Source organism: Coturnix japonica, chromosome 1 (assembly GCF_054131305.1).
Source record: "Coturnix japonica strain WE chromosome 1, WE-NBRP24, whole genome shotgun sequence".
Classification (NCBI taxonomy): Eukaryota; Metazoa; Chordata; class Aves; order Galliformes; family Phasianidae; genus Coturnix; species Coturnix japonica.
The window spans coordinates 105281076-105296001 of record NC_140663.1 but is presented as its reverse complement, the minus strand read 5'-3'; the positions used below and the strand labels follow the sequence as shown (position 1 = coordinate 105296001).

At 36.2% G+C, this 14926-nt stretch overlaps 1 protein-coding gene across 42 annotated transcripts in view; it reads right to left on the bottom strand.

The window, feature by feature from the left end:
• DMD (dystrophin) overlaps positions 1-14926 on the bottom strand; it is a 1121556-nt gene that overhangs the window by 396032 nt on the left and 710598 nt on the right. For 28 of the 42 annotated variants that reach the window (XM_085549559.1, XM_085549432.1, XM_085549499.1 and 25 more), the window contains one exon: positions 815-859. The exons of the other annotated variants lie outside the window; for them this stretch is intronic. In XM_085549559.1, coding sequence (XP_085405685.1) covers positions 815-859 — 45 coding nt within the window. The remainder of the gene's footprint in view (positions 1-814; positions 860-14926) is intronic. 42 annotated transcript variants of the gene reach the window in all.

The following is a 14926-nucleotide window of genomic DNA, read 5'->3' as shown; positions in this document are numbered from 1 at the left end:
AGGTTGAAATTACAAAGAACAGATTTTATTGTCTCACCAAAATTAAGAAGCCGTCAGATCAGAATGACCTCCCCTGTGACATCCCAGCAACTGCCCTACACACAGAACAAACATCTACCCAAGACACCTTTTATCTTGTAGCTATTTGCAACCTACTCAACTACCCTTCCATCTTGCAGTCTGTCTCATCTACTATAAGCTGCTATGGAAAAGACAAAAAAATCTGAATCATTCTGTGAGAATGGAACTAATGAAGCCTGTTTACAAACTGACAACTTTTTACCTTCCTTGACCTTTACACTTGATCCCTCCCCCCACAACAGCTGCAGCCCTTCCATCTCTCAACAGGCCAGGATGAGTAAGTGTGTGATGTTCTCCTGGCCAAGATTCATTCACTCATTAGCTTGTGTGTTGCTCCAAAGGAACACATTTAACTTTTGAACTCTGCTTGTCTGTTTCTCAGTGTCAGCACTGAATAATTTCCTACCCAGCTACTGAAATTCTAAGACTTGTATGAACTTATTATTTTGAAATCACTACCTTCATTTCCAATTTGATTAAAACTTAATCACAAATTCAAAAAGCATTACAGACCATGCTATGACAGACAGACTGAATGAAATCTCATGAGCTCTATTTTTGCAGAAAAACGGGCTAAAAACACTGTTCCATTTCAGCAGTGTGGGAAAAAACGGAACCTGAGTGGAACACTCAGAGCAGAGCTCAGGTCTTTGTTGTGTGTTCAGGTGGGCAGGAGACACTCACCTACACCTGAGGCAAACACTCTGGGAAGGAAGTGAGGGAAACAGCTCACCTGAAGTTCATATGCAATCTCCTCATGGCTTTTCTGCTCTCCAGCCTGTGGGAGAGTTAAGGAAGATTTCTGTATAGAAATTTCCTACTGTGAGTCTACCGAAAGTCTTAATAACAAATACTGTTATCAATCTTCCACCTGAAAATGACTCAAGAGTCTTAATTATCAAATCTGTGGTTCTCAAATACATACACTTGAATTAAAGTGTTTTCTTGTCATTAATTACCGTATCAGAAAACAGCAAATAATATGAAAGAGATGCAAGTAATATTTAATTGCATAAACTCAGGTAAGAAGTGAAGAAAAATATTGTCCTTTTCTGGCTGATGAACAAATCAACTACAGTGCATGAGATCAGATAATGAAATAAAGGGTATAATTTAAGAGGAAAACAAAGTCTACTGTTGTTGCCAAAACCCTACAACCCAGATTTTATTTGTTTTTGCCTTTACATAGTTGAGAATATCCTAAACACATACTTATTTCTTTGAGAACTAGACTAGAAGCATGTGTGGAGTCCCACACTGTGAGACAGATATGCTCTAAATCTTGATTACTTTCCTTGTCTTTTTTAAGTGCACTGTTGCTTGTCAAACTAAAATCTCCATATTATGAAAATGCATTATGAATGTAACATTGGCCCTCAAGTAGGATGAAAGTTGTGGTGATTTCTGGTCAGAAGAGAAACGATTCCCTGCAAAATGGAGATAAGAGGAGTCTGAATGCACTGAAGCCCTTCACAGTTTCTTTTTATGTGAATCTAGGCACTCACAAGACAGAATAGAAGGTGAGGTTTTATTTATTTAGAGCCTTCAGGTGAATGAAAGACTCGCTTTTCCTTGTTCTAGACTCCCTGTTTTCAGGACAAGAAAGAATTACATCAAGTACAAACAATGACAAAAAGCAAGTTTCTCAACTTTCCCAATTCCTGATACTCCGCAAAAGTAATGTATTTGTCCAAAGAAAATCCGCAAAGACTGAAGTTACATAATTCATTCTTCTAATGGTGAATCAACAAGATATCTATTTGTCTGAGTAAATAACCACACAGGACTGATGGCATAAGGATGCTTCCCAGAGGGTCGTCAGTGATAACATGCACAACGCAATGGTACTTTAAATGAGAGCACAGCGTCTGTGAGTAGTGTACATTCTTCAAGGCACTCTAGAGACACCAGGAAACACAATTTCTTTAGACAGTGATCGTGCTTAAAATACTGTTTTGTTTGTTTGTTTGTTTGTTTTTTTTTTTGCAGTGTACATGACCTCCATTAGAAACTTAAGTCAGGCAAAACAAAATGCTTCAAGGGGAATGCTTCAAACACTAAACAAAGAACATGGTAAGAAAGAAATCTATAAATAGAAATCAATATTTCAGAAAACTACCCCAAACCAAGGAGAGCATTGTTGCCGTTTTGTTTGAAACTGCTAATTATAAGTCATTTGTGCAAATTCTAAGAGAAGATGGGAACTTCTGCTCACAGAAATACACATTCTGTTTAAGGTTCCTCACTTACAGGCCCCATTGTGGTTGGGGTAATTGAAATCACTGGTTCAACTTGCTTTTTGGAATTAGAGTAAATGCAATGCAATTCAGTTTTCATTATAACAAGAAGAGGTGAGCTATTTTTTTCACTCTTTGAAAACATTTTGGGGCTTGAAACATTTGAATAAATACAAATTAGTGAGAGATTAGTTTAAGACAATAAGTTATCTTTACTTAAGTTCAAAATACAAACAATACATTGAATTATAAAATCATACCTCCCGCTTTTAAATACTATGATCTCTTCTATATCTCATCCGCATTTTATCTGTTCAGCAGGAGGGAAGGATCTTCCCCAGGAAAATAAGAACACATCTTCACGAGACATAAATGCACTGTAGCACAATCATCCCCTTTCATGGACTACCTTGGACCTCAGCCTTGCCAAGATTTGAAAACTCTCTTTCTGAAAAGACACTGCAGTTGGAGTACAGAACTAAAAATAGCACGTAAATAAATCAGGCTTTAAAAATGAACCATTCTTTCCATTGATCTCTGAGAAAATTCCAGATGTAGCAAAGAACAAAAAACTAGGGCACAGATGAAAAGTGAACCTTTTTCCCTCTCGTGACTCATGGTGTTAACACATAAGCAGGCCTATTTCCTACTCTTGGGAAGGCAGCAAAGTATATTTGTACTGCTTTCTCATTTGCATTACTAGTTTCCACCAAATATGTTAATGTGTTTTATAGAATAGTATATAGTTCTGCTGCTTAAACTACATTTACAGAAATTTACCATTGCTTATTTAGAAACAACATATAATGTATATGCATTCCCTTTTAAAACAGCAACAAAAAGATACTTTGCTTTGCTGTTCTTATTCCTTCACTGATCCCCTTGTAATAGCAGATTTCAGACCTTTTCCTTTCCTTCTTATTAACTCTGATCTATTTTCAAAAGCTTTTTACCAACACTGTATTTTCTGAATTTTCGACTGCTAAATGAAATGGCACAGCAGTACACTTACTCAAGTTCAGCAAATGAGTCTTACTCATATACTCAGTGCGTGCTTGAAAACACCGTATTGTTCTCTTGTACTGATGTAAGAAAGCACTTATAATCAACTCCTGTATCTGAATTTGGAATCATACGATTTCACAATTATACCAATATTAATACCTTTTTCCCGGAGATCATAAACACATATGACTCAAAACATTTCAAGTTCGTGATGAAGTAAGGCCACCACAAAGGTGAAACAGGCTGATTTTTAGGTTTGTTGGCAGCTTCTGGTTATCTTTATTTCAGTTTTAAGCTCTGAATCTTGTTATTAAATTGCTTAAGCTTCTGTCCCTTGTCCTGTTACATAACTGTTGCCACATTTATTCAGTTAGCTACACTTCTAAAAAAAATAAACAAGGTATATACTTTTTAAGCACTCTTTTAACTCAGAGATACTTTTCACCTCCTTCTTTTAAAGACATCCATTATACTTTGACTTTATGTCAGTCACCTCTCAGGGGCATTCCTATTCATTTTCCTACCTTTCATGATATAGCCAGTATAAAGTGGTTTCTTGAAAAGCATCCTCAAACTTACAAGTATTATTTATAAAAACACCAAGATTATCTAGCATCAGTAGTCCTTCAAAGAAGCACAATCCCTTAGAAGGTGATTAGAAATCTGCCTGCAGATGTTCAAGGCAGGACAGAGTTTAAAGACTGAGGTAATTCCCTACCCCTTAACTGAACTCACATCTTCACTGGAGGAGGAGGAGGAGGAGACTGCTAATAATTATGACAGAATTTTTTCTCCCACACAACAAACAAACAAACAAATAAATAAATAAATAAATAAATAAATAAATAAATAAATATGCTTAGGTGTGTGGAACATCACCCTTCACTCTCAGAGGGGCTGTAATTGATGGCCTTGTTTATTTTCCATCATGTTTCCTTTTATTTTTTCTGAACTACCTGGGAAAAAATTCTGCATCACAGCCTTGATATAGAAAGTACTATTTAGAGAGCATTAACCAATTCAGATTGAAAATGAAACCATATACAAATTTCAGAAAGTTCTACAGGTCTGAAAAACAACTTACCAACATTTTAGAATTACCTTTATTTTCTTTCCAATTTCTATTTGTAGCTGAAATATGGTCTATGTGAAAACAGAGGCCCTTTACAAAGTAGGGGAACTAATGAGAACCCACATTTGGTCTTGAAAGCCAGCGTTATACAATACTTCACACCACTGCCATCTATTTTCAACATAAAGGCGCTAGTTGTGCCAGGTATAGCTTAGAGCTTAGGGGAGCTAAGGAGGATTTTCATGAAACCTGAGTGACAGACAGTTAAACATAAAAATAAAATAGAGAATAGCAGGAGGACAAAGCAAACAAACAAACAAAAACAAAACAAAAAAACAAAAAAAAAAACCAAAAAAACCCAACCTATTAATATTATGCTTTGGAGTACAGTTGCTTCAAAAGACAGTCTGATTTATGGTAGATGAAATAAAAAAGGTAACACTCATTCATTCCGTCAATCCAGACTAAAGAACTTGGATACGCAAAGTGACTGAAATCTATATTAAGTATGAATGTGGTTAAAACCTCCAGATGAACCCACGAGGCAGCTGCAACAATTGTTGTCACACAGTGCAGAGAAAGCCAACCCAACTGGAAATAGACTGGCTCCAGTGTGAAGCAGTGAGCTGCCCAAACTACCTTCCATCATATCTGTCCCTCTGTGTAGGTGGTTCTGCAAAGACTCATCAGGGAGCAGATGCATATATTCAGGAGGAATGCTCACTGTTCATACCTTGGAGGTTATCTGAAAATTAAGACTCATTTAAGAGTGAATTCTGTTGTCAGAGAAAGAGTACAAAATGTCAAAGAGTTTTCCCAGATCTTTGTTGTTCTCCCTCTGAGATGAGCCCATCTGGAAAATTCTCCATCTAGTTTTTATTTTTACATGATTATGCAGGAGAGGTACAGCATCATCTTTTCTCATTAAGAAATAAAACATTTGCATGAGGGTTCTGGAGTAAAATGCTACCTATTCATCATAATTTCAGAAACTCCTGACAGCACTGCAAAGTTAGTGCACTGCAAAGTTTCACATCTAATAGTTAGCTCCAGCTTCAGTAAGAAGGGGAGTGCTGAGATTTTATTGTAAAGGAAACTGATTTCAGGCTGGTTACATGATGAAAATAGTTTTTACAGACTTTACATAAAAATAAGACATAAGTGCGTGGGGATCCAGATAACTTTAACAAGAAGCTTCTTAGAGAAGTAAGCTTGACTGCTAGGATGAAAATGAAAGCAATTATCAACTTTGTCTTCAACATGTTTTGGGAAGGAGATGCTTCCATATTCAATTCTTTGTCATATACTGTCTTTGCTACATAAATGTTCAACAGTACCAACAAAAAGAGCAACCCAAATGTCTAATCATTATGAAAAACACAGTACCTTGACCTTGTATTCTAGAGTTAAATGGAGAGGCATTATAAAAATTAAATTGGTTCTTGCTCATTTCCATATTATCCTTTAAAAAGCCTTGCTTAGCCTGGAGTCTATGTCCTATTTCTTTATCTTTCCTGATGACCCCTCATCCCTGCAACTTAGCTCGTTTTTCTCTGCTGAAGACTGCACCCTACCGCTGCATGTGCTCTAAAATTTCCATTAGAATCTAGGGCATCATCACTCATTCTTATCTGCAGCAGGCTGCTGAACAGTGTGATACCAGCAACTGCATGAGAACTAGTCTCAAAGGGCAATATAGTCATACACATTGCCATCCAGTATGGAAAAGAATTCTACCTGCATAATATCGCATACAGTATACTGAGAATCTTAAAACTCTGGGTCTGGTATTAAACATAGTTATTAATTCCTTTGCAACAGCAAGCTTTACTTAAACAGAAATTTACTTGTAAGCAATTAGCTTTTCAAAGAACATTTTTAAAATTAAGTTCAATGCACAATTAAATGATTTATGTCATCAGGTATTGAATGTTCACTGGTTAAAGCATTATTATTTTAAATAAGTACATTACAAATACCTGAGAGTATTCATGCTTGTTTATGCAGGTAACCTTTGGCTTTCAAAGTCTTTTTTCTTCTGGTAGATTCTTAAGTTATTCTAATTCCCAAACTACATAGGTAGCTTTCATAAGTGTAGTGTAAGTTATCTGTGCTCATTCCTTTCTTTTCATCTTTTCTCCTTTAAAAACATTCATTTATAAATGAAGAGATGTGCATGCATGCTTACCTATGAGCATACATAATCATATATTCTATAGACTATGTGCTTATATAAGCACACATTCTACAATACTTCTAATTAACTTCAATCTTACTGTGCTATTTGGTAGTGTTTCACCTGTCATAAACGTCATCTCCATCCCTCCTTTTACAGCATGACCTTTTTTTGTATCCTGAGCCCAGACTATTACATGCCTTGAACTCACAGAACAATAGTATAAATCTATAATGTGAAATCACTGCCCTGTATTCCCATGTATAGCATTGAAGAGAGTACTGATCTGTTTACAGATTTTCTCAAGATAGGCTGCAGTGTTCTGTATCAGAGTGGTTGAAGCATCCTGTTGACTAATGCTGTGTGACTCAATAGACAGATTTGCTATTGTCTACACAAGAGAATTTCTGACTGCCGTTGGATCAGCATCAGACTTTCAGCAACCTCTGCCTGAGAGGACCTGCTATTGGTAATCACTGATAGAAAAGAGCATCTATAAGAAACTGAAGAGTGGATTGCTGGCTTCATTGATCTGCTTTGCCCATCCATTTTTTAAACAATATATATTTTGTTGCTACAAGCTTTTCTACATTTTTTCCAGTCATCACCATCAGCCAAGTCTTTCTTGTGCATACACAAGTAGATTTTTTTTTTGGTCCCCAGATAGGGCAAAGGTTTTTGTCCCCAGATAGGGCAAATACAGCAATGTTCTCACTGCTGCATGTTAAAGTATACATCAGCTGGGCACATATGCTTCTTTGGTTCAATGAATGTATACACTTACTGGGAACAGAAACATCCACTCATGACTTCAGCATAGGATTTTTCTTGTTGTTTTTTTTGGTTTTTCTTTTTTCTTTGTTTGTTTGTTTGTTTTTTACTCTTTTATGCATACCTACAACAGCACATAACAAAATTCTGAAATATCCACAAAAGATGTATGGATGGAAGAGCTTGCGTCTATCTATGTCCTAACATCAAAACTCAGCTAATACAGAGTATAGTTACTCTCTAGTCTACCCTGAAACTAGATATAGAATATTCATAGTGGCTAGATCATCTTCTCAGTGGGTTTGCGTTAAGGTTTTTTTTATTATTTAATTATTTATTTAGGTATTTCATAAAAGTAGGACAGTTCACGATGGACTATAATTAACTAGGTTGGACATACCCAAACTAGCATTGTAAGCACACTTTCTGTTGAGCAAATGAACGCAAAATAACCTTGCACTGGCTGCCATAAGCAGCAGATCATGGAATACATGAACTTTTCTACTGAGTGGGATAACAGCACATTTGAAGAGTAGAGGAGGAAAATAATAATAATCAAGCTTAAAGTCTTCATCATTCTCCAAGTCTTTAGAAATTAAAAATACAATATCAGAAAACAGATGCTTCACATTAATAATGTGCCCCTCCAACTGTCACAGATAAGCAGTTTATATGCTGGAACATCTCCTTTGATCTGATATTATAATTAATACTATTTTGAATAATAATAATACTGATTTTGGAATTAATACTATTTATCTAAACCATACATTTGAACATGATCTCCTCCAACAAGAAATACAACAGACTGACTAGAAGCATTCTAAATTGAACCTACAAATATATTACTTTTTGGTTTTGTGTCTATCCTGTCCCATATTAGAACAAGCTGTAGGTAGAGCCTAACCAGTATGCTTTGTTTTTCTTCCATTACAGTAAAAAATAATTAATTAATTAATCCAGGGATCTTTATCTCTGCTGTTTCTTGTCTTAGTTAATGTTTTGTAACTCGTAGTGCAAAAACTATGCCACATCCAGTATCTTTTTGCTCTGCTTTCTAGATTACATCAGTCTGAAGTGAGATAAATCTTGGGGAAAGAAACAAAAAAATAACTGGGCAGATCTTAATCAGTGAGGACATAAAATAACCAATTGTGATATTCTATCAGTTTCACCACACCCAAGAATCTTCAGCCCCCGGGAAACATTGCAGCATCTTTCCCCCAGGAGCTTCATCAATGTATGAAAACGGAGTTACACAAACCACTTTCTGCATTTGAATTAGCAGCTTAATTGAACCTCTCTGTTCATTTCAAACCCATGCTGCTTTTTATGCGCAGAGGTTTTCTTGGCTATTTTTAATCCTGAAAAATGTTTCTATTCAGTTCACCGTGTGGCTGCGTAACCTTTTACATCAGCACAGCTGAAGGGGCACCAGAAAGCTGGAGATAGCTGAGGATGGATGAGGGTGAATGAGGGACGCTTTATACTACTGACACTGCCTGAAGAATACCTAAGAACTAATTTAGGCTGCAGTTTCTCATGTATTCTAGCACACTCCTTAACAAAACACCCACACTAAGATTCTAAGTCCTATAGGTCCACACACAAGCACTCTCTCTTTCTTGCCATTCTTTTATTCCATACAATGGCTGTTCCATCTTCCAGCTGCACAGAGCCATGCACAGAGTCCTTGGAGGAAAATCAGAAAAATGCTGTTTTCTGAAATAGTATCAAGGGCACAAGCAGCAGCATATTGCACAGCCTTTATATTCCCAGTGCATCTTCCCCAGGACAGCAGCAAAAGGGATCAGTTAGTACCAAACCTTTGTTAACAAGAGGTCTGCTTCACAGCAAGTGTTCCTACAGCATACTCAAGGTTATGATTTCTGCTTAGCACATCTGAGATCCACAGTGAGTATAGTTACAAAGCTTTCTGTAGTGCCTTTCTTTCTCTATGGAAAATTCCTGACGTTTGTCAAGAGGAAGGAGCTTTTTTTTTTTGACAGCTTATCAAGCAAAGACCCATTAGTCAAAATGAAGCACCTCTGTCTAAGAAATTAGATACTGTATGCCAGCATAACATTGGTGGAAGTCCATAGAAGCTTGGCTACTTATTCCAGTAATGTAACTATTTCACAATAAACATCTGTTACTCAGAGGATGGTCTTTTCCCTTCCACTGTAACAATCAGATACAGAAATCCATATGGGCTTAATTTATCGTTAGTGAAAAACTTTTGAAAGCTTTCAAAATGATAACATATATATATATATTGCAACCTTCTGTATGACAGACATATGAGCTGTCTTCACCTAATAATCACTGATGCTTCATAGGGAAAAATGAACTATTAACCTGGCTACCAGCAGAAAATAAATTACATAAACATGCTTAACACACTTTTAAACATCAGGTTTGAACATCACTCTCATACAGCTACCAAAGTACATTAGAGATGCAAAATTAAACATACAAACAAATCATGCCTCTTGATACTCCAGGCTATGAGAAAACTTATTTGGAAGCTGATTTTGAATCTGTTTTAATCTAAATGCAAAGCCAGAATGACTACACTGAAAGTTCAAAATAAATACAATGTGTTACACAATGTGCTTGAAAATTAAGTGCTTGGACTACAGACATTGTGAGGATTTTTTTTTTTTTTTTTTTTTTTTTTGCTTTTGGAAGTAAAAGGCTGAGACCTTCAAAGAAACTTACAGGAAAGAAAAGTACAATTCATCCATTGATATCTTGCTTCTCACAGAAGCCCCACACTCAAGTTAGTTAAAAAAATAACAACAACAAAACCCACCACCTATCCTTTATAGAAGTTTTCCTCTGCTTGTAATACTTGTTGAGTTTGTGACATTCTTGATCTGTTACAATTTTAATGAAAAAAATTAAAATAATGACATCTTCAAGTAACTTCAAAATTTGGGGATATAATTTGGTAATGAAGAATGGAACCTAGTTAAGCTAGAGACCATAATAAATATTCAGGAGGGCTGAGAAAACATGAATGAACAAAGTATTGGGAAATACTAATAAATAAAAGCTTTCCTTTTTTTTTTTTTTTTTTTTTTTAAATTATTATTACATGGGCTGTTTAATTTTCTTTTTAGTTTCCTGTTAGGACTTATTTAAGGAGGAATCGTTTTGGTCGTTTTTGGAAGAAACAGAGAGTGGAAAAGAATAAACCAAGCCTCAGGGAAGGAGAATGGAGAAAGTGAACCTCATTCAGCTTCTTTAACGTTTGCCTTTACAGACAATAAGGACGCATTTTGAATTGAAATTAAAACAACAACAAACAGAAAATACAAAACAAAACAAACAAACAATGATTCTAGATCTTCATGGGTAGAATTACAATCAAGTTAATGGTTCCCTCACCTGAGCACCACAAGTAATCCCTCTCCTTGGAATCAGAACCCGTCCCTGATTTTCCTATTGCTGTTTTTTTTTCCCACAAACATGCAAGGGTAAATATATAAAACATATCTTTCAAAAATAACAGTCACATCATGCAACAATAAATGTGTCAATTTTAATAGTTTATTCCCTTTTTATATTCTTCTACAGTCTTATTTATGGATTTTCAGTTGTTGATTAGTATCTTAAATCCCTAAATCAATTGTATTACTAAACTACTGCATTCTGGTTTTCAAAAGCCAGAGCAATCTGACGACTTTTCCTCTTCCATACAGAATGAAAAGAGGCCTACACAAGTGGCACTATATGAAGGTGTCTGTGGAAAGAACTTTAAGCATCACCTGAATGCAAAGAGTCTCATGGGGAAAAATTTGAAAGAACTCTCAAACCATGAAGAGCAAGGTACTCTCAGAGGAGAGTACTCCCATTTCAACTCCTTCCCTAGTAATGGAATAGGGGGGAAAAAAAGAACTGGAAGTATTTGCTTGATTTTCTTAGCTCCTCCCACATCATATCTCATTCTACCCACCTTACTCCTGCTATCATAAGAATGGAATCCAATTCTAGTTCACTTTGATAACAGTTTTTAATGCTTTGTCCTTGTTAGTCTTGTCACCTTATATTTGGTGACGTTCATGCTGTAGTAAAGTGTTTTTGGTTGGCTGCTCCAGGCTGGAATTAGCCTGCAGACATCCGCCAGAAGAGCTCAAAACTCTATTCCATGGGTATGTCCAGAAACTAAACATTAGATCTTTAACAATACATTCTTCCAAACACCCTCCTAAAAAAAAAAATAAAAAAAATGAAAGAGACTAATAATATACTTCTTTTACCCTTTTGCACATTTTTCAACTCTTTAAAGAACTATTCAGAACATGACCTACTATCAAACACAGGACCACAACACATATGAAGACAATTAAAAAGGAACAAAGCAAACCAGCAAGACCACCTACTATTCTCAGGCATATTATTTCAACCACTGTCTTGGACTGTTACTGATGCTATATATACAATGGTGATCAGACTGAAGCTTTTAAATGCTTCAGTTTCAGCTGCTGTCCTGAATTCTTAAAGCAGAACATCCATTAATGAAAGTTTAAGAAAACAAGTGTACAGAAATGAAAGTGTGGGCTCCTGACTGAGAGCTAGAAGACACCCAGTAATGCTTCTTTCCCAGCAGAAAGTAGTAACAACCCACTCCGATCCTTGCTGACAAGAACAACTGACAGTACAGTTTTCCACTAATGTTTCCAGCAGTGGAAAAAAATAACAAACTTTTTCTTCTTCAGCTAAGGTCACACAAGCCATTCAGTAAACTACCCATCCCCCTTCTCAGCAGGCAAGGATAAACAAACCTGGGTTCCAACCTGACAAGTCCAACAGACCATAGTCTCTCTGCAGGTGGACACAAACCAAATAATTCAGGTCTTAGGACAATTAACAACTACAGTTGTTCTCCATTACAGAAAAAAAAACAGGAAACAAAGCAGCCCCAAACCCTACCATGGAGTGTGCATCACAGCTTCAGTGCAGATAAGCCCTAAGCTTTGTACACTACAGAAAAGTAAGTTTGACTGCCTTCTACAAGGCTGACAGCATCAGTAACCCCTTTCTTCATAAGGAGAAGGAAATGCAGTCCATCTCACCAGAAAAAAACCTGGTCTGAGTATCCATTTTACAGGAAGAAATTTAGCAGTGACAATATGCTGGAAACCTGCACATCTACAAAACATTGTAGCACTCTATAAAGGTGTAACAAAAAACAGTTAACATAATTTGTTCATGAAGATGAACCACAAGAATCTGAAAATGATTGAATTTAATACATATCTATTCTTCTGCAACACACTCAGAAAATGAATGTTAGTTGAGATATGTCCTCACTTTTGCTCTGTTTTTTTTTTTTTTGCTTGTTTGTTTGTTTGGTTGGTTGGGTTTTTTTTGTTTTTTTTTGGTAACTGATTTTATGCTGCTAAAATCCTCTCGAGGATTCTCCTAGAGATACAAACACAAACTCTCTGAAGAACTGTGAACAAGATTCCATCACTCCTCATGCCACAAGATATAATGTTTTACAATGACAGTAAAATACCTTTACCTCTTTATAAAATGATTTATATCAGCATATAAATTAATTACAACAATCTACCAAGATGAGCATTTTTCTCAAACTATAGCATCAATTTGGTGGTACAGCACACAAAAACATAGAATCATTTAATTCACTGACATGTACTTAAATCATTAGCTACTAGGTGAACACTGAAACTAAAAATAATGGATTCCCAGATAAGCTGTTCAGAAGTACTATGGATGTTACTTTTCCAGTGCCCAGGAAAGGCAGCACTGTGAGGCTTTGCTAATGCAAGACAAGGTGTTGCTGAGATAGTTCTATATACCAAGTGTGTAATAGTACGATATGTTAAATAGTTTGGGTTCTAAGTTTACTGTGACTACAGTTTGAGAGTTATGGTTGCTACAACTCCAAAACCATTTTTTTTTGTAATGCCTATCATATTACCTAACAAATAGTTCTAACTGGAGAGTGAGAGAAAGGTTGGGAATAAACACAAACCAAATCAGCAAGGTGGAAAAAGTCCAGACATGTCCAACCTGTGGCCTGAGGACTGCATGCAGCCCAGTCCATCTGGTGCTGCAGCTGCTTGCTGCCCTATGCCATCCTGGCAGTGGCTCTGCCCTGCCCAGTGACCTAGCCAGACCCCTCAGCACCAACCAAACATTGGTGCACTATGAACTCCATCAGAGCTGAAACAAGGACAGGGGAAGAGAGCAGCATAGTGCTTACTCAAGTGGTGGCAAATCACTTTATGCATTTGGATTCAGGTCTGCTAAATACAGACCTGTAAACAGCAAGAAATAAACAGCTGTGCTTTCTGTTTTGATATAGAAATTTGAGATCAGGTTTCAAGACTGCCAAAAATTCAGCAACTTCTTGGCTTCTTTGGTTCATTTTCTGTTGACATAAATGCATGACCTGCCAGTTTTCAGATGGAACATGTAGAGCTGCAAAAGTCCAATCACGTCTCCTTAACAGACTTCTATCAGACCACTCTTATCAGAGAGAAATACCATTCGCTTCACAGTTGCACCTTCCTCATGCCACCACTTTTTGGCATTGCTCACATTTGTGAACAGTTACAGTCATGGACGAAGCACAGAAAGATTAAAACATCAGAAATCTCTGACAAACCCCTGGAGAGCTCACTGAAAGAGAGTGGCTGCCAATGCCATACACCCAGACTGACGTGTCAGCTTCACAAACAGTGTCACATCTCACTGTTTTGTTTTGTTTTTTTTTTTTTGTTTGTTTATTTTTTGGGGGGGAGGGGAGTTGGCTCTTTTTTATTACATTTTAATTAAAAAAAGAAAGAAAAAAGAAAATTGTTCCTTCTACATATTAACAATGTTGTATATTTTATAAGGGTCATAATAACACCAACATTTGCAAGAGCTAAACTGTCCTGTTGACCTCAGTTCTGACTGTGAGCTAAATAAGACTCGAAAAGGGCAGCTCAGTTATTTAAATGTCAATCTACTAATGAAAATTTCTTTTTTCTTTAATTCAGAGTTGTCTTCTAATTCTGACTTTGATTCTTCTGTGAAAATAACAAGCATGTCCCTCCATAAGATACAGATAATCCACATCTATAAAAAATTTGCTAAACCAGAAAAGATACTTAGACAGGATCAGTTTTTGAAAAATAAACTAAAATAACAAAAAACAAAAAACAAACAAACAGTGGAACAGTGAATAAGTATTTTCTTTTAATTTTGACATTTAATTTTGAATTATTATGCAGCAGAAGGTTAAAAAGGAATATGTGAACATCGTTCTTAAAAGTTAGACTTTGTGATTTCATCTAAGCTCCCCAGTCTTTTCCTTCCCTCTGAAATGAAATAATGTCAAAAATAGTGTTTTTATATTTTAACTGTAATGAAAATCTATTATCCAAAGATGAAACTATCTCCACAAGCACCTGTGCTACTCAGCTCGATAAATAATTGAGTTTAGCTTTACCACTTCTCCTCAGTCTCTAGTACATCTGCTCTAATGACAGATGGGAGTTCCAAGGACAGAGACAAGAAAGCCTTTAACACTGAACTACAAAGTGTATGAAGGTCAAGAAA